The sequence below is a fragment of the Nannospalax galili genome, unplaced genomic scaffold, assembly GCF_000622305.1.
Source record: "Nannospalax galili isolate Female #2095 unplaced genomic scaffold, S.galili_v1.0 scaffold101, whole genome shotgun sequence".
Lineage (NCBI taxonomy): Eukaryota > Metazoa > Chordata > Mammalia > Rodentia > Spalacidae > Nannospalax > Nannospalax galili.
In genome coordinates, this window is record NW_008345700.1 from 1,520,351 (window position 1) to 1,538,397 (window position 18,047).

At 52.8% G+C, this 18,047-nt stretch overlaps 2 protein-coding genes across 8 annotated transcripts in view; one reads left to right on the plus strand and one right to left on the minus strand.

The window, feature by feature from the left end:
• The window catches only part of Zfyve28 (zinc finger FYVE-type containing 28), a 128,357-nt gene extending 126,047 nt beyond the window's left edge, over positions 1 to 2,310 (minus strand). For 6 of the 7 annotated variants that reach the window (XR_607568.2, XR_607569.2, XM_008841844.2 and 3 more), the window contains exon 1: positions 2,003 to 2,167. Coding sequence is in view for 5 of the 7 variants with exons in the window: in XM_008841844.2 (XP_008840066.1) it covers positions 2,003 to 2,041 (39 nt within the window). In the remaining 2 variants the exon portion in view is untranslated. Of the gene's footprint in view, positions 1 to 2,002 lie in introns of all 7 variants that reach the window. The other variant, XM_008841843.3, reaches the window with a different exon arrangement.
• A 225-nt stretch (positions 2,311 to 2,535) lies between these two features.
• The window catches only part of Cfap99 (cilia and flagella associated protein 99), a 59,327-nt gene continuing 43,815 nt past the window's right edge, over positions 2,536 to 18,047 (plus strand). Inside the window, exons 1-2 of the mRNA XM_008841880.2 lie at positions 2,536 to 2,652; positions 9,927 to 10,055. Coding sequence (XP_008840102.1) covers positions 9,942 to 10,055 — 114 coding nt within the window. The 5' untranslated portion in view covers positions 2,536 to 2,652; positions 9,927 to 9,941. The remainder of the gene's footprint in view (positions 2,653 to 9,926; positions 10,056 to 18,047) is intronic.

Consider the following 18,047-nt stretch of genomic DNA (forward strand, 5'->3'; position numbering starts at 1 on the left):
CGTGGTCAGCTGGCAGAGCACACCTAGAAGCGTGGTAGCCTACTAAACAAAGAACTTTATGGACATGATCTTTAACTCTGGACACTATTTTTTACCTCAAGGGCAGTAAGATTCCACTTTTGAAGTCTTTAAAATGTATCTGGGAAGGCCACTAATTCCACTGCTGATGAAGCCGTGTGCAGATACTGTTCCCAACCTTCCAACAGCTTAGGATGATCCTAGCAACACACGGTCCCCACTGCGGCACTGCGGGGAGCGCACCCGCAACCCCAGAGCCAACACGCGTTCTCAGAGACTCAGCTTGGCCTGCAAACATCTCCCCAGCTGCCCCTGACATTTGTCAAAACTCCCAGATCACTTTTTCACAACTGGACTTTTTTTTTTTTTTTTTAAACTTGTGATTAAAAAGTCACTCTAAGGAAAAGCCAGTCCTTGTACAAATGCCCAACACAGGGGCCACGACTGCCCCTGGCGTGCCCACTAAAGGGACAGCAGGCAGGACTCAGCACACTGAAGGGACTGCAGTGAAGAGTACTAGGCGCCCAGGGCGTGGCCAAGCGCAAGGAGGCCCAAACCACTCCCACGGCCAGGATCGCTGGAGCCCAGCACAGCTGCAGCTCTGCAAGGAAGGCAGGACCGCGAACCTTGCAGCACCAAGCACGCAGGCATCCAGGTCACCCACTATCCACGCCCAGATCGATCAGGGGCTGCCCCACGCATTGCACGCCCCCACCGCAACACTCTCCAACCCTAGATAGAACTCCCCGACCTGAGGGCCTAGAACACGAGCACTTGGGGTCCATGAACTCCCCCAAACCTCGGAAGCCCGTCTTCCAACCCCACCAGCCAGCGGTCTCCCCAGAATGCGCACGCCAGAGACATGATTTTAAGGAAACCTCATCCCGAGAGACCATTCGCGGAGTCGGGGCGGGGGGGGGGGGGCAGGAACCTCAGACGCAGAAAAGAGGCCAGTCACGGCGAGAGAAGGGATCAGCTCCTCGAGAGGGTCAGCGAGGTGGTAGCCGTGGCCTCGGACTTCGCAACCACCCAGACGCAGTGGCTGCACCGTTTGCGCCTTAGGTTTTTGCAGTGACCCCACCCAAGTCGTGACCCCCTTGAAGTCCTCAGAGCTGAGGTCCTCTGGCTCCACCTGCCCCTAAACATGCAACCTCGGACGTGGATCCCGCATGGCAGCGCCCCTGAGCCAGCCAAGCGGACCCGGCCCTGCTCCGTGAGCCGCGGGGACGCAGCCCGCAGTGCGACTAACGCAGCCGCTGAGACGCCCGGCGCGCCGCCCCGACCCGACCCCGCGGCGCTAGGAGGGGCACCGGCTGCCGAGCAGCACCTCTGGGCGCGGACGCTGCAGGCCCCGGGGAGCCGTATCCCGCGGCTGGGCGGAGACGGAATCTGAAAGGATGAGGGCAAGGATCCGACCAGAATAGGGTGCCAACTGGGCCGAGGGTGGAAGTGAGGACCTGACAGCGGTTGGAGGGTCCTCTTAGGACACGGGGGAAAAAGGGTCTGACTCCAGCCTAGGGATTGGGGAAGCGGGACGTGGGGAGAGGGTGAGTTCAGAAGTGCGAGGGAGGGTGGGAGGCCCAGATCCTAGGCCAGAATAACTGCGGGGCATCTGGGGTGCGGCAAGGAGGAACCAGGAGAAGTAGGGATTCTGCGTTAAGCACGCAGGCGGGGGCCTCGGGGTGTGAGCTGGGGCCGGTCGGGTACCGGACGAGAAGGGAGAGGGAACAAGATAGTACACCAGGCCAGAGAGAGAGAGAGCAAGCGAGTCCGTCTGGTACCCGGCTTAGGTAGGTGCAGTCCGCGCGGGCCAGACTATCCAAGTCGCGGAATGTAGGGAAAGGGTGTCAGGGGGCGAGAGAGGGGGACATCGCATAGGACCAGGACCTGGTTAGGTCTGCCTCGCCAAGGAGGGGGCTGACGGATGTCGGTCCTGCGGGGCACGGAGCGCGACACAGGGCACTGGCCTGCTGGGACGGCTCACCTTGGGTTTGTACAGCCACTTTCGGAACCTGTTCATCATCGCCGCGCCAGCCCCGGCCGCGCTCCCGGCTGTCCTCGCCCTCTGCAGCTCAGCGCCCAGGCCCGGCTGCAGCACACGGCGGACGCGCTGGCACTGTCGCCACCGTCCCTGGCAGGAGCAGCAGGAGCTCAGCTCACAGCGCTCGGGACGGGCGGCAGGTGCGCGGGGCAGGTGCGCCGCCGGAAGGATACTAGGCGAGCGGCGCGCGGACGCATGGGCAGGCGCGGGCACGGGGCACGCAGCACCGCGCCGCGCGCTGGCACCCTGGCCTCCGCGGGTCACCGCCGGCCCGCGCCGCACATGCGCCGAGGGTGCCGCGAGCCCCTGGCCTGCAGCGAGTGACGGGTGGGGCCGGGCGGGTGAGACCGCCAATCCGCGCAACGCTCCGCCGGGGATGCGCTCCTGCGGGGCAGGGACTGCGGACTACAAGCCCCGGTGCGCACCGCGGGGCACGGCCTGCGCGGCGTTGCTAGGCGACGGCGCCCAAACGACGCTGGCCGTGCCGCGGGCTTCGAGCTCCGGCGCGGTTGTGCGGACCGGAACCCGCCGACAGTTACGTTGTCCGCCCACCCAGCCCATTTTGGAGAGGGCGCGGCAGCAGGTGGAGGCAGGTAGGCGGGCAGGGCCTGGTGCGGGTGAGGGGCACCGGGCGCGACAGGTTCTCGGGTCTTCTGTTCTTAACATCTGTAATCGCCACAGTAAACGGTAGTTTTTTATTTATTTTTTAATATTTTATTATTGTTCGTGTATGAGTGCATTGCGTGCATGTAAGTGCACCTGTGTCATGCAAGAGGGCGTCAGAAGAGGGCGTTGGATCCCCTGGAACTGGAGTTACGGATGGTTGTTAGCAGTCATGTGGGTGCTGGGAACTGAACCTGGGTCCTCTGCAAGAGCAGCCGGTGCTCTTAACGCCTGAGTCATCTCTCCAGCCCTGTAAATGGTAGGTTTTTGTTTTGTTTTGTTTCGTTTTGCTTTTTGGCTTTTTGAGACAGGGTCTCCTTGTAGCCCGAGCTGTCCTGGAACTCACCATGTAGACCAGGCTGGGCTTGAACTCACAGAGTTCACAGGCTTAAATGGTAGCTTTTAAAAAGATGTTTTGGCCGGACGTGGTGGCGCACGCCTTTAATCCCAGGACTTGGGAGGCAGAGGCAGGTGGATCTCTGTGAGTTCAAGGCCAGCCTGGTCTACATAGTGAGTTCCAGGACAGCTCGAGCTACAGGGAGACCCTGTCCCAAAAAGACCGAAAAATAAAAGGTATTTTGAGGTAACAGGCTACCTTGCCATCAGTTTGGATCTGCAAACCCATACAAAATGTAGCCAAACTCTTGAGTACTTACTGCGTGCCAAGAACAATATGTGGTCCCATTTGAAGTTCCCAAGCACAGCTGAAGAGCCCTGGCCATGAGAGGTAGCTCCAGAGCACCCCCAGGTGTGCCTGCACCCAATGACTGCTTGCCTCCCACCCCCACCCAAAGCCACCTCTCCTGCTGGTCTGAAATGAACAGATCTCAGATACAGAAAAGTAGGGCCTCCTATGGTCCAGAACTCCTGCTGCTCTGGGTTATCCTAGGCTCAGAGTCAGCTGGGTTCCCTAGGTTCCCTGACCTCTTGATTTCATTAAACTGAGAGAGACTTCACTCCCCCCCACCCCCACCCTGTGTGGAGGCTCCCCTTGTGCGGTGGTCCCGTCCTTGTTTGTTTCTGATGGACTTTACTGCTCCTCTCTAACTGCAACCCAATCTCTGCTATTCTAAAAAGCAACCCCCTTGTCTCCGATTCTTTTCCCTGCTTTCTTGAACATAGCAGTTAGATTTCTGCCTAGCCCCTCCTCTGAAGCACTTATCAAAGTCATCCTTGATCTCAGAGCTGCTAAGTCCAGTGATCAGGGCTCAGCTCTCATTTCTCTCCCATCAGCGGCAGGTAACCTGGTTTGTGTCTGACAAACGAACCCTTCTTGCTTGCTGGACTTGGGTCTGGAGGAAGGAAGGAGGTACTTTGCTCCAGCGTTCCTTCCAGGTCATCTCAAGTACCAGACAGTTAAGCCCTGATTAGAGAAGTTAAAGGTCCATAGGAGAAGAAACCCAATCTGCTGAGGAATCAAATCCCAATTCCCATATCCATGATTTTTCACCTGTAAAATAAAAGTGGAGGCCCTCGGGATGTGGCTCAGTATTAGAGCACTTGCCTAGCATGTGAGAGGTGCTGGGTTCCATCCCTAGCATTTCAAAGTAAATAATAAAATTTTTAAAATAAAGCTGAATCTGGGTGTGGAGATGTAGGCCTATAATCCCAGCACAGAGGAAACTGAGACAGGAGGATGGAGAATTGGAAGCCAGCCTGGGCTATTTTTACAGACCCTGTCCCCAGAAATTCAAAAATAAACAAGTAAAAAATAAAACTGAGAATGGACAAATGAATAAGAATAAGCTGAGAGATGCGGAACACAGGAGTCAGAGTTGGGAGAGGGCTCTTCTTCCTGTCATAGACATGATGGTTTTGCTCAAGTTCTAGGCAAATTTCTGTGGGAACTCAGAATCCAAGGCTCCTTTCCCTCGTATCCTATCACAGTGCACAGCTCAGTGCTGCACATGGGGGTACAGAGCCCTGCCAGCGGCCCTCCTCATCCACAGTGAGCCAGAGGGGCCAGAGAGGATGATTTAGAGTCAGGCTAGGCTTTCAAGGGCTCCTCTCTCCCTTCCTTCCTCCATATGGAGGAGCCATATACAATGGCTCATCCATTCCTTCCTTCTAGTCCCTGCACTCTGGATTGGGTAGGGCTCAGATGGGCTCCTTTGTTCCTTCAAGAGGCATGGCCCATCCTTTCTACAGAGAAGTCCAGGCTTCACAATAGGGGGAGCAGGAGAAGTTTTTCTGCCCACAGCCCTCCAAGCAGCCCCCGTCCCCTGGCATGCATGCACACCACATCTCAGATGCCCATGTCAGGCTCCGGAGGGTCTTCTCCTGGGTGTGTAGCAGGCAGAACAGTGTCCAGAGAAGGTTTGAGAATGCCATGGTGGAGGACCCTGTCATTGGGGAGTCCTTCCATGTGACTGTAACCCAGATCCAGGCCCTCTAGGTTGGAGACGTACTGAAAAGGGAATGTCAGAGAGCCTAGATGGTTAGTGTTAACTGTCAACTTGATAGGATCTGGAGTCACCTGGGAGATGGGCCATTGGGCATGCCTCTGGAGGATTTCTTAATTACCTTAATTGATATGAAAGACAGATCTTAACTGTGGGCAGGACTGTTGTGGGTGGGACTGTTGTGGACAGGGATCCTGGGCTGTGTAAAATGGAGAAAACCAGAGGAATACTAGGATGCATGTGCCCCTCTCTGTAGATGCAAAGTGACCAGCTGCTTCCAGCCCCTGCTGCCTTGACTTCCCTGTCATGATGGACTGCACCTTGTACACATGAAGGATAGACAACCCACTCCTCAGCATTGTCTCTAGGCCATTTGATTTTTTTTGTTGTTTGTTTTTTGGGGGGTTTTTTTTGGTCTTTTTGAGACGGTCTCCCTGTAGCCCCAGCTGACCTGGAACTCACTATGTAGACCAGGCTGGCCTTGAACTCACAGAGATCTGCCTCCCTGTAGCCCCAGCTGACCTAACTCACTATGTACATCAGGCTGGCCTTGAACTCACAGAGATCCGCCTGCCCCTGCCTCCTGAGTGCTGGGATTAAAGGTGTGCGCCACCATGCCTGGCTGGCCATTTGTTTTGTTTGGTTTTCCTGGTGCTGGGGATGGTGCCTTAGGCCTGAAGTGTGCTAGTAAGCTCTGTCCCACTGAGCCCCACCCCTTACTTTAATACTGTGTCTACAGAGACTTTTGCCTGCCTGTATTCTCTGCTTTGTTATTCCCTTTATTTCAAATCTTCAGGGGATAACTGCCCAAGTTGGCCTTGGGGTTCACAGAAAGAAAACTTCTTGTGCCATGGGTTCTAGGCCTCCCCACCCCAAACTCCTCAGCATGGGCTTCATTCTCTTATTTTCTTAGGAGTACTATCTATAGCATCTATCACCCAGGTAAATGAGAAATTTAACTGTACTGTGTATAGGATCCGTGTAAGCAAAGGTTTGGAAAAGCAGCTATTTTACAAAATGTATAGGGACGGATGTGGTCAAGATACATTGTTTACATGTATGAAGTTGTCAGGGACTAAATAGAAGATATGATATTCTGTTAAAAGTCAGGTAGTCCCTGCGTAGCATGCCTGAGACCGTAGCTTCAACCTCCAGTACTGCAAAAAACTATCTATCAATTCAGTGTGATCTTTCTATAGGTTTTATCTCTGACTTTCTCACAGATTAGGCTAACAGCCTAGGTTAGGGGAACTTGCTCCTTTTTATGTTTTCGCATTGATCACAGATCACTCTGGACCAAGACCAGGATTCAGGTGAGATTGGGTCCTGCCCACCGTGCTCACAGAGGCTTACTGGGCACTTAAATGACATCAGAGTAGGTGTCCATAAGGAATCTCAGGCAAGGAAGGTAGGCCTCAGGTGCCTGGGATGTTGAGGGATTGGCTAAACTCATGGGGAGGAGAAAAAGGGGAAGGGCTTTGAGGTTCAGGAGCTATATGTAGAGAGGCTTCTAAACCAGTGAAATGCCTCAGTGACGGTCAGGAGAGGAGGGGCCCCACGCTGTGACCTCAGGCTGTGAAGGGGTTAGAGCATGCTGAGGAGATCCCACTGGGTCCCACAGCAACATGGAATCATTTAGTGATAGGCAGGGTGGACCCTGAAGCCTCACCTCCCCAGACCTAACCACCCCACCCATAGCAGCCAGGGCCAAAAGCCCACCTAGTCCAGACCCTCAGGAATATCAGCCGAGTGCTGGTATAGTGGGAGGAACCAGGCTGGGAGACCAGATGCGTGAATTTAAGTCTTCACCAAACACATCCTCAGCCGTGACAAATGTGAGGCCAGGAAAGAGGATTCCATAGACACAAGTATCTGACAGGGAGGGGTCCCCAGCTCTGCTTCCATGCGCAGTCAGCTTCATCAGTGTGAGGACAGGCTTTGCCCTGACCCTCCTCATTTCCTTTTGTTGGCTAGTTACACCTGGGTAAGAAAAGCACAGTTTTTCTGCGGCCCAGACTGCAAGCTGTAGACACAGGTACCTTGTCAGACCTGATGTTCTTACCTGGCAGTGTCACCATTTGCCCCCAAGACAGTAACTAGGTGCCGGAGAAGTGGGAAAATAGTGCTCAGGAGCCCAGACCCCTCACCAAGGAAAAAGGACCTCATCACACCCACAGAACTGCCTTTGGCCCACATTCCCGGAGTATCTATGACTATTTTCCACTTAGGAGAGAGCTAGACTGGAACAAAGGGCCCCTAGAGCTGTGCCAGTGCAGGAGGGCAAGGGTCCTACATGGCCAATGATGCCAGGGCTGGTGGGACCAACATGACAAGGAGTGGAATCAAGACAGGAGCCAAATCCAGGGGGCTTGCCTGGCAGCTGTAGTCTCAAGGAGGGGCCCTGGTTCTAGCCCCTGACACACCCCAGGTCCCCAGGCTTCCCCAGCCACAGGCCCCCACTCTATGAAGCAGTGCCCCAGAATAGTACTTCCTGACCTTTGTGTGACAGTTGCTTGGATCTACCCATGTCACCAGGCCTAGGCACCTGGCCTACTCAGCCCCTCCCAAGGAGAGGAAGCCACATTCAGAGGGAGGGTGAAATGGCCACTGGGCACGAAGCCCACCATTGCTCATTCAGAGCGCATTATGGAATGAGGAGCAGAGAGTGGCCATGATCCCCGAAAGGCACTGGCTCACCCTCTCACAGCATTAAAGTCCCCTACCTCAGGAGGCTCACTTGAGGGACCCTAGGAGCCCATGGGGGTGGACGTTCCCCACCATACAGCCTTCTAACCAGCAGATGCTCCCTGTAGGGTAGGGTGATGTCAATGGTTCCCGGGGAGTCATGCTGTAGGGGGCACAGAGAGGTAGTCACAGGTGCAGGTCAGGCTCAGACCTTGCATCATGCCCAAGGGTGTACGTGGCAATGGAGTCTGCATCTTGGCATGTGTGCATCTATGTGTGTTGGACTGAATCTGGCACCATCCAAGCCAGAAGGCTACTGTTTTCCCACTGCTCCTGATCACCAAGATCCCACTGATGAGGGATCTATTGTGAGGTAGCCCTGTGGGTCTGTACGCATGAGAAAAGGTGCCCTGGTGCCTGTCAGCACAGGCTGGGCAGAGACAGAGTCCTGCCTGTGCCTGCAACTTGCTTCCTCAGTGCCCATGGAATAAGCTTGCTTACTGGGTCTCCAGAGCCTGTTCGTGGCACCAGGGCTTCAGACCAGTTTCCAGACTCCAAGAGACCATTCTCAACAGAGACTAGTGCTGGCTTCTACATGTGAAGCCCTGAGGGATGGTCAGGTCAGGCCCCAGTTGTGGTGGTTCAGGCGCAGAATGTAGTCAGGGTGCATGGGGATGCTGCGCCCAATGATGCAGACATTCCAGCCTCTGGGAATGCTATCCCTCAATGATGGCACTATCCCCGACTTGTCCCCTAACCTCTCAGTGAAGCTTCCCAGGCAGCACCCCAGAGAAGTTCCTCCTGGAACCAGCAGGAGCCTCAATCTCCTCCTCTGGCTTCCTGGTCCTCCCACCACTAACTGTACCTTGTACCATCTGCATCTCCTCCACAACCATACCCCCTTGGGTTCACCCCCAACCTCCCAGACTTGTCTCTCTCCAGACTTGCTCAGGGGTCAAGCAGGGCCTTTGGGGCTGGAGGTGGGTTCCCCCCAGGGCTGACAGGTGACTCTGGATCCTTGAGTGCCAACGCATGAAGCTGCTTTGGCAAGCCTGATCTCCAAAGTACCTGGGGCATCCCCACCCAGATTTCATGGATCCTTGTGCAGAGCCTTCAGAAGCCCTGCCCTCCTGGAAAGCTGCCTCCTAAAATTCTGGGCATGTTCTTGTCTGCCTGGAACTCCTAGTCATTGGAATTTTGACCTCTTGGAATAGCTCCCTAATTTTCAAAAATCAATCACTGGGCCTGGCGGGACTGACACGACTGGCCATCTCTCTGGAGGCCTGTCCTACTTTCTTTTCCTGTTACTGTGATAAAAAGTCTGACAAAAGCAACTTAAGGAAGAGTTTATTGTGGCGCACAGTTCAAGGTGCAGTCCATGACAGGGAAATCAAGGCAGCAGGAGCTCAAAGCAGCTGATGACATGACATCCACACTCAGAACACAGAGAGATGAACGCATCCTGGTGCTCAGCTCACTCTCAGTTTTATTTCTGTGATTCTGTTATCCTCACCTGCTGTGGGCAGAGCCTACCAAGAAAAATAGCCACCCTTTCAGCTAGGCTGAGGGTGCTCAAAGGCCTGCTGTCTGATCTGAGCCCCTCCTAGGGGTTACCCCACCACAGCATGGCTTTGGGGCTCTGGGGGCAGCCTTGAAGCCTTGGGTGTAGAGCAAAGAGGGCTGTAGCTGTGGCTAAGTGGTGACCTGAAGGTGGTGACCTGGAGGTGGTGGCCTGGAGGTGGTGACCTGAAGGTGGTGGCCTGGAGGTGGTGACCTGAAGGTGGTGACCTGAAGGTGGTGACCTGGAGGTGGTGGCCTGAAGGTGGTGACCTGGAGGTGGTGGCCTGAAGGTGGTGGCCTGAAGGTGGTGGCCTGAATGCCCACCAGGCCACTTGGGCCTCAGAGACTTGAGGGTATAGGGGACTCTTTAAGAGGAGGGTTTTGTTTTAACTGAGCCTGGCCCTCACCTAACTCAAAAATTACTTGTAGTTCAAGGGCCCCAGCCTCCTCATGGACTCACTGTCAGTGTGGCTGAGGGTCTCATAGGCAATTCTGTCATAAGCCAAGCTGGCAACCGAGAAATTGTGGATAATGTGACTTGTGATGGTTTGTTTTAGGGCCCTGCCAGGAAGATGGCGTACTATGGAAAATGCATTGAGATTGTGATAGAGCAACTAGGTAAATTCAAGTCTGAGAAGAACAGTCCTGAGCAGTTTCTGGAGGCGGCGTCCACTTCCTTGAAGCAGGTAGGGTCAGGGTGACTACTCATGCTCCTGGGAGGTCACAGCAGTGGACACGCACCACCTGGTATTTCACTTTCCAGCAAACAGCATAAGATCTGTTCCTTCCTGTGGGTAGAAGTCTGAGGCAAGGCACTCCACCAGGAGGGCCCCAGCAGTCCCTCCACAGACACCGTCTACCATGAAGGAGCTTCCAGTATCCAGAATACACAGCAAAACCAGATCTAGGGAAGATGCACTGGCTACAACTCTGGGCTACACTGCTCCCTTGGGTTCTGTTCTCCATTCACACAGATGAGAAGAGGCAGCCCCAGGCCCCACTTGGGAAGAGCAGTGATTGTGTGTTCGGTAGCAGGGACGTGGCCATGGCCACAGCTCATGGTAGATTGTGTTTAGTTGGCATGGCCTCCAGCAGATAAGCAGGGCCAAGCCCAGGCACCAAAGCCCTGGGGAGCTGCTAGCATTGTTACACCTGCTCTACTTTCCCGCCCACACCTAGACATAACAGTCCTCCAGACAGCGGCCACCCAGCTCCTCAGCTCCAGCATGTCCCCTGGCCCTTCTTATGTTTCAAGCCCAGAGTCTGGTCCGTGGGAATGAAGTACTGATCCCTGTTTCCCCACAGCACTCTCTTACTCCACATTTACCATCCATTGAGGGAAGATGCCCAGGGACCAGGAGCCTGGATTGCTGTGATTTTTGCCTTTTGTTCTTTGAGCTTAGGCTGTTGGATAGGGGAAGGCAAGTCCACCTGGAGAAATGCTGGAGGACTGGCACATGGGCACCTCCCACCATCCACCCAGGAGCACACCCACACTCACTGTTGTCTCAAACTGTCAAGTGAATGTTTGTCTTTTATTGTGAACTATACCTGGATTACCTTGGCCTATATGGGTTTGTTTATTTCCATGGTCCCCAGGAAGATGACCGTGGCCAAACCTCAACCCCCTAGTTATCGCCTTTGATGCATTCCCAGGTGTGCTGGACAGCTTTAGTTGCCAACTTGACACACCTGGGTTGAGGGAGCCTCAGTTGAGGAATTGCCTTCATTGGACTGGCCTGTGGCCATGTCTGAGGGGCATCTTGATGAGTGATGTGGGAGGGCCCAGCCCACTGTGGGTGATGCCACCCCTGGGCAGGTGGGCCTGTGTTGCATAAGAAAGCAGGCTGAGCAGGGGCCAGAGGAGCAAGCCAGTAAGCAGCGTTCCTCCATGGCCTGTGCTCCAGCTCCTGCCTCCAGGTTCCTGCCCTGAGTTCCTACCTTGGGCTCCCTGATGAACTGCGACCTGGGAGATATAAGCTGAATAAACCCTTTCCTCCCCAAGTTGGTATTGGTCAGAATATTTTGTCACAGCAATAAAGAACAAACTTAGACACCAGGCCACAGATTAATCCTTCCCATGGGGAAGGACAGGACTTTCTCCCATCATTAGCTGCCTTGTGGGGTGGGAGCCAGAAAGCCCCGAGTAGGGATGGGGAGGCAAAGGCTGGTTCCAAGGGCAAGGCTTCTCCCACAAGAAAAAACTGAGGCCCCTGACCCATCCCTGCTTCCCAGCTCCGGAAGAGGTACCTACCTAGCAGAAGCCTGCAGTCAGTTGGAGCATATTGGAACTACAAGGCCTGTCTGAAGTCAAGGCCCTGCCGGGGTCCCCCCACCCCACTCACCAAAGAACTCCTTTGTCCTTCCACTTTTCCTTGTGAGGAAGTAAGGAAAATACCTGGGCCTGGTCTTGCAACAGAAGCCTCCTGTGCAGCCCATCCCACCTCCAGTTCCTGCCTCGTGGGTATACAGCCTCAGACACAGAGGGAGGTCACCTTCCTTGCCCAGTTCTGTTCTGGTAGCCTGCCCATGCTCAGCCCTCACCTGTTTGCCTGGATGACTTATTTAGACCTACCTGTTGCAGGGTTTTGGGGTAAGGGGTGGTCAGCAAGTTCATTCCATGGGACAAAGAATTGCCTGTTTGGGAAAGGCTAACCCAAGGAGGCTAGAGGCAAGCAGGAGGAGCAGGGCATGACCAGTTTGAGTGGGACGTTGCTACCAGGGCAGCTAGTCAGAGAAATGAGGTTGACAGGCAGGGGAGAGACAAGGATAGCTGAGAAGCCAGACAGAGGGCTTCAAAGAGTGCAGCAGGAGCAACATCCCCAGACTGGGACATACAGGACAGGTGGAGGAGACTGGAGGGCGGAGCAAAGAAGTTATGACACCTCTGTTGACTGTTGTTGTGGACAGACAGCACCCATTGGGATGGGAGGGCAGTAGCTCTGGGTCATACCTTTCATAGGATCCTGGGGCTCTCCCTTTCCCTGGCTTCCTCCCCTTCTCCCTCATCAGTGTTGCTTGGGATTCCTTCCTTTGGGCTTTTTAATTCTGAATACTGGTGATTTGCCATTTCTCTGGACCAGCCTCAGTTCCCCAATTCTCCCTCACACCTGCAGCCTAGTCCTGGCTTGCTCAAGGTCTCTGCTTTAGCAGTTCGCCCCCATGTCAACATTTCCCATCAGCCCACTTCAGGCCCTGGCCAAAGGTCCTGCCGAAGTTCCTCTGAAGCCGAGATGGGTTGGGGCCCTGGGTACTGACCCAGTTTGGGCGGTGCACTTTCATCTCCACCTGCCAGAAAGTTTCTCTAACATACCAACTGCCAGGTCAAGCTGGAGATGCCACCTGCCAGAAACTTACACGATCCATAGGGCTCCAGACAGAACCTGATAGGCTTCAGGGTAGGGCACATAGTAGGTAGATTGTGTGCCCCCAAATGCTGGCAGCCCAGACTCCTGCTTTCTGTGGACATGACCTTACTTATATGGATCGTCTGTGCAGGTGAAATTAGGTTGAACTGGCAGGATGGAGCCTAGACCTAGCTACAGCAACTTGGGTTCTCCTGGGCTAACTTGGCTGGGCTCAGGGAGGGACAGTAGTGAAGGGAACCCATCTACCCTGGCCTGGGTGCCATGCAGCTCTGGAGACCTAGCCCACAACTCCTGTCCCAACTTCTGGTCAGTTACCATCCCCTGGAGGAAGTAAATGTCACTAAGAAATTGTTCTGGGATGTGTTTTCTAGGTGGAAGTCCGGGGAACAGTCAGTCCCTGGGCACCACCTGGATCTCCCTAAAACACAGATCACCCCAGGCTGACCAGACAAGTGAACAGGCAAAGCCCAGGAGCCCCTAGAGGATTCACCTGGGCCTATAGACAGAGGAGAGGAAGAGTCTGGCTTTGAGGAGACTCCATGGGGGAAAGGTAGAGCTTCTTGGTAGAAGGACCTGCCTAAGATGACACTACAGGAGCCCAGGGTCCTGACCTGTGACTGAGAGTGAGCGGACAAGGTAGACCCACAGAGCCTGCGCACCTAATTTCCAGATACGGCTACTCAGCCTGCAGGGATGGCCCATAGACAGATTAACTGTGAGCAGGAAAAGATCAGGGAAGAGCCCAAACTTCAGGCAGGTGGGTTGTGAGCAGAAAAAGGTCCTCCAGGGCAGGGCTGACAGAAAAAGCACAGGCAGCAGGACAGTTCAGAGATAAGCAGTCAGGGGGAAAGATGGAGGTTAAAGGGGCTTGTGCAAGAGTTTCAGGTGGGAGCAGTTCCTGGTGCTGGAGGGCCAGCAGCAGGGACCTCTTCTGGTGCTCCTGCAGGCAGAGTAAAGGACAGGGCTAGACAAATCCTAAAATGCCTACTTTTTACACTTCCGTAAATTAAGAGAAAACCTAGGTGGACTTGAGAGGTAGCTTAGTTGGTAAACTGATGCCGCTCAAGCATAAGGCCCCTGAGTTCTAGTCCTAGAACCCAACCTTGAAGGAGAAAGAGGCCAGGCATGGTGGTACACTGCCTTTAATCCCAGCACTCAGGAGGCATGGTGACAAGCACCTGAAATCCAGTGCTAAGGAGGCGGAGACAGGTGGGTCCCTGGGGCCAACTAGCCCAGACTAGTAAGTTCCAGACCGGTAAGAGACTGTCTCGAAAACAAAGGTATATGGCACCTGACGAATGAAACCTAAAGTTGACTTCTGGTCTCTACATACATGTACACACACATGCACACACACCTGCATGCACATGTATACCCAAGGGAGCATACACATACATGCAGATGTGTACATACACTTATGCAAAGTTTTTAGAGAGCAAGAACACCCATACATAGGAGACGTGTTCTGCATTAATGTGCATTAAAGCGCTCGATGTGTGCAGCGTGGTGGCCTTTAGTCCCAGCACCCGGGAGGATCTCAGTGAGATGGACGTCAGCCTGCTCTGCAAAGCGAGTTCTGGGCCAGCTGGAGCTACGAGGAAACCCTGTCTCAAAAAGACCAAAAAATAAAAAAGCCTGATGTATTGACGTGGCTCAAGACGGTGTTCAGTAAGTGTCTCCCACACCAGCCCCGGGGTGAGGTAGTGAGTAATGTTTGGTTCTCTCTAGGAATTTCCCAGGCCTGGCTTGCATCTCATAAATCAGTAAATAAAAGTCATATGAATGCTACATATAAAAGAGAGTACATTGCTGTGATCTGAAGGTGGTTTGCCTATCAAATTCCTCAGTGTTTGTAGATAGGGCCTAAGGAGAGGTGTTTTGGCCCCTCATGGCAGAGCCCTCAAGAGTTCATATGTCCCCCAGAAGGAGTTCTTTCTCTGTCCTTAGTTATCAAAAGAGCAGACTGTTACAAATCGAGGCTAGCCCCTGTTCTTCATCTCTGCACACACCTGGTGCCCTTCATTTCTCTGCCATATTTGGGAGTCAAGCCCAAGAGGCCAGTGTCAGATACTTAGTGTGAGCAGTGCTGGACTCCAAATGGAAAGGCCTCACAGACAGCAAGGTGGAAAGTTCTGGAGTTTGCGGGGAGGTGCTGGCTGGTGGGTGTACATTTTGGAAGCAGCATATTCTCAGCCTGAAGCCGGGTCACCCAGGGACACGTGGAGACAATGGAGACACAAGCCCAAGATGCCTACATACAGAGAGATTGGGAAGCCATGAAGAATCATAGCAAAGCCAAGAAGAGGGTGGTTGTGAGAAGTACTTTAGCCAGGTGGACTTCCGCGAGGGCCCAGGAAGCATAGATGAGTGTACTTGTAGCCTTAATACAGTGACAGCTCATAAAGATGATTAAGAAAAATGTTATCCCACTAAAAAGTTAACCAGGAATGTAAATTAATAATTCCCAAAAGAATACAGGTATCCAGTAACCATAATGAAAATTTCACTGCTAATTTAAAAAACCCAAAATTGGGCTGGGGAGGCAGCTTAGTAGGGAATGGTACTTACCGCCAATCCTGACAACTTGAGTTTGATCCTCAGGACCTACATGGTAGGAAGAGAGAACCAATTCCTGGAGGTCGTCCTCTGACCCCAAGAGACGCACAGTACCACAGAGTCATGCACATGCACGAGTGCTCACATGCACACACACATTGCTAATGTAACAAAACATTTTAAAGTTGAGATACCAGTGTTTCTTCGTTGGTTTAGCAACAGAGGTGTTGTGGCTTGGTGGTAGACTGCGTTTCTAGCAGCCCTGGGGTCCTGGGTTCATCACTGATACTGCAAAAGGAAAAACAAACAGTGAAAGAAACTTTCTTGACTGAGTGCTATGCAAACCCAGCTGTTCTGAGGGTTTTGGTGCATCCAGAAGATAGTCTGACAGGGGCAGGATCTGCTTACAGGGATGGCCAGCTGGGAGAGTACTGAACTAACCCTGAAGTTAGAGAAGTGTCAGGGAACTGTGGCTACAGAGGCACAGGCAGAGTGACCACCAGGATGTATCCACATTCCTGTGTGTTGTGCTATTTTGTCACCCTTGTAAGTCTTTGCACAGTATCATCTTAATGGCTTCTTTGCACAGTATCATCTTAATGGCTTCATCGTACTTGTCTGGTACTGTGGAAATGGTGCTTGCCTCAGTTCCCTGCTGCTGGACACTTTCCATGGCCACCCAGAATTCTTCCCCAGATGTTTGTGCGTGGACATTTTCTACATTCTACATGGCTTTCTTAAGTTCCCAGAAGTATACTTACTCGATTAAAAGGTCAGGAAAACAAGGTTCTCAAAACCTGTTTTCCAAATTGCTTTTGGGAAAGGCCTAGCAGCTTCCCACCAACCCCCTCAGAGCCGTGCTGACACCAGCAGACACCCTCCTTTTCTTTCTCCTTCAAAACTTACTTTGAAAGCCTTCCTACTTTTTTTTTTTCTTTTTTTGGTCTTTTTGTATAGTGCGCGCTGGGCTCGTGTAGCTTCAAGTGATCCAGCTCTCTGCGACCCAGCTCTCTGATATTAAGAGAAAGACTGGGATATTTATACCATGGGGGTAGTGGTAAAAGCTTTGGCTGATAGATACTTTTTGAGACATTCTATTTGCATATGGAAGTGGATTTCTGCCATGCTGCCAGACTGCTGACTACCTGAAAAATCACACAGGAAAACATGGTATTCCTAGAGCCAGAGGCCATGTTTATGTTAGGGCATTTGTGGCGGGCACTTCAAAAGGAGAGTGTGGATTTCTGCCATGCTGCCAGACCGCTGACTACCTGAAAAATCACATAGGAAAGCATGGTATTCCTAGAGCCAGAGGCCATGTTTATGTTATGGCATTTGTGGCAGGCACTTCAAAAGGAGAGTCAGGGAGAATGCCAGGAAGGCACCCCGCTATGAAAGGAGTCTCAGCACATAACTCCGAGCTTCGTGAGCTATCCGGATATGAAGAGACTTCTACTTCACATAACAGAGGCCCCCAACATCTTTTGAGACAGGGTCTCCCTGAAGCCCCAGCTGCCTGGAACTCACTCTGTAGACCAGGCTGGCCTTGAGGATCTGCCTGCCTCTGCCTCCCGAGTGCTGGGATTAAAGGAGTGCGAAAGCCTTGCTACTTTAAAAAAGATAATTAACATGTGCCACACAGGTCATGTTGTGGTTTGGATCTACACTGCCCGCTGAAGGTTCCTGTACCAAAGGCCTGATCCCCAGTGCAGTGTTCAGAGGTGGGGCTGTTGGGAAGTGATTGGATCCTGACGGCTCCATTGATGGAGTTGTACTGTGTAGCATTATTGGGAGTGGGTGGTACTAGGAGATTTCTTGGAGGAAGCAGGTCACAGAGAGGACACCTTTGAAGGGTATGTTCTATGACCACCACCCCACTCTCCCTGCTTCCTGCTGCCATGAGGTGAGAACAGCTCTCCTGTTCTGTTCTGCCATCTTTCTGCCTTGCCATGGACCAGAAGCAACTAAGTGTGAGCTGAAAGCTCTGAAGACATGGGCCTGATCTGTCTCTTCCTATAAGCTGCTTTCCACAGATCTGTGTCACAGCAATAGAAAGTCAGCACAGGTCACAAAACACAAAGTGTTCTAAGGAATAAATGGAAAAAGTCAGGCCACCAGTGGCCTCCCCAGAGAGGACAGAATTCTCAGCGTCACCCATAAATCCACCTCACTTTCTATTCTGGCAAACTCTCACAGAGCATTCCCTTGCCCAGACGTCATTCTTTTCTGTAGTATTTTGTTCCTTCATTTAAAAGCTTTTATCTCCTTGTCTTGGGGCCCCAGACACCTGGGGAACCAATACTGCTTCCTGACCCTTTTCATCCAGACCAACTTAGTGCCTTCTCTGGGCCCCAGGAGCACTGCTTCTGGGCCTGGCCCCACACTCATCAAACTCTGTTCCCTGGGCTTGCACCACCCACCACAGGCCTCTCTCCCACCTACAGGCCTCTCTCCAGGGTAAGTCCATTGGGCCCTCCTAGCCTTGACTGTCCCAGCCCCATTCGCCCTCCCATCTCCCCTGCCAGTCTCTCCTAGTTTGGATCCTGTCCCATGCCTTGCAAGAAACTCATCTCACTTTTAAGGACAGACACTATCTCAAAGTGAAAGGATGTAAAAAAATATACCAAGCAAATGGCACTAAGAAAAAAGAAGGCGTAGCAATTCTAATATCTGATAAAATAAACTTTAAAACTAATCAGAAGAGACACTTCATTTTGATCAAAGGAACAATGAATCAAGAAGATATTACAATCA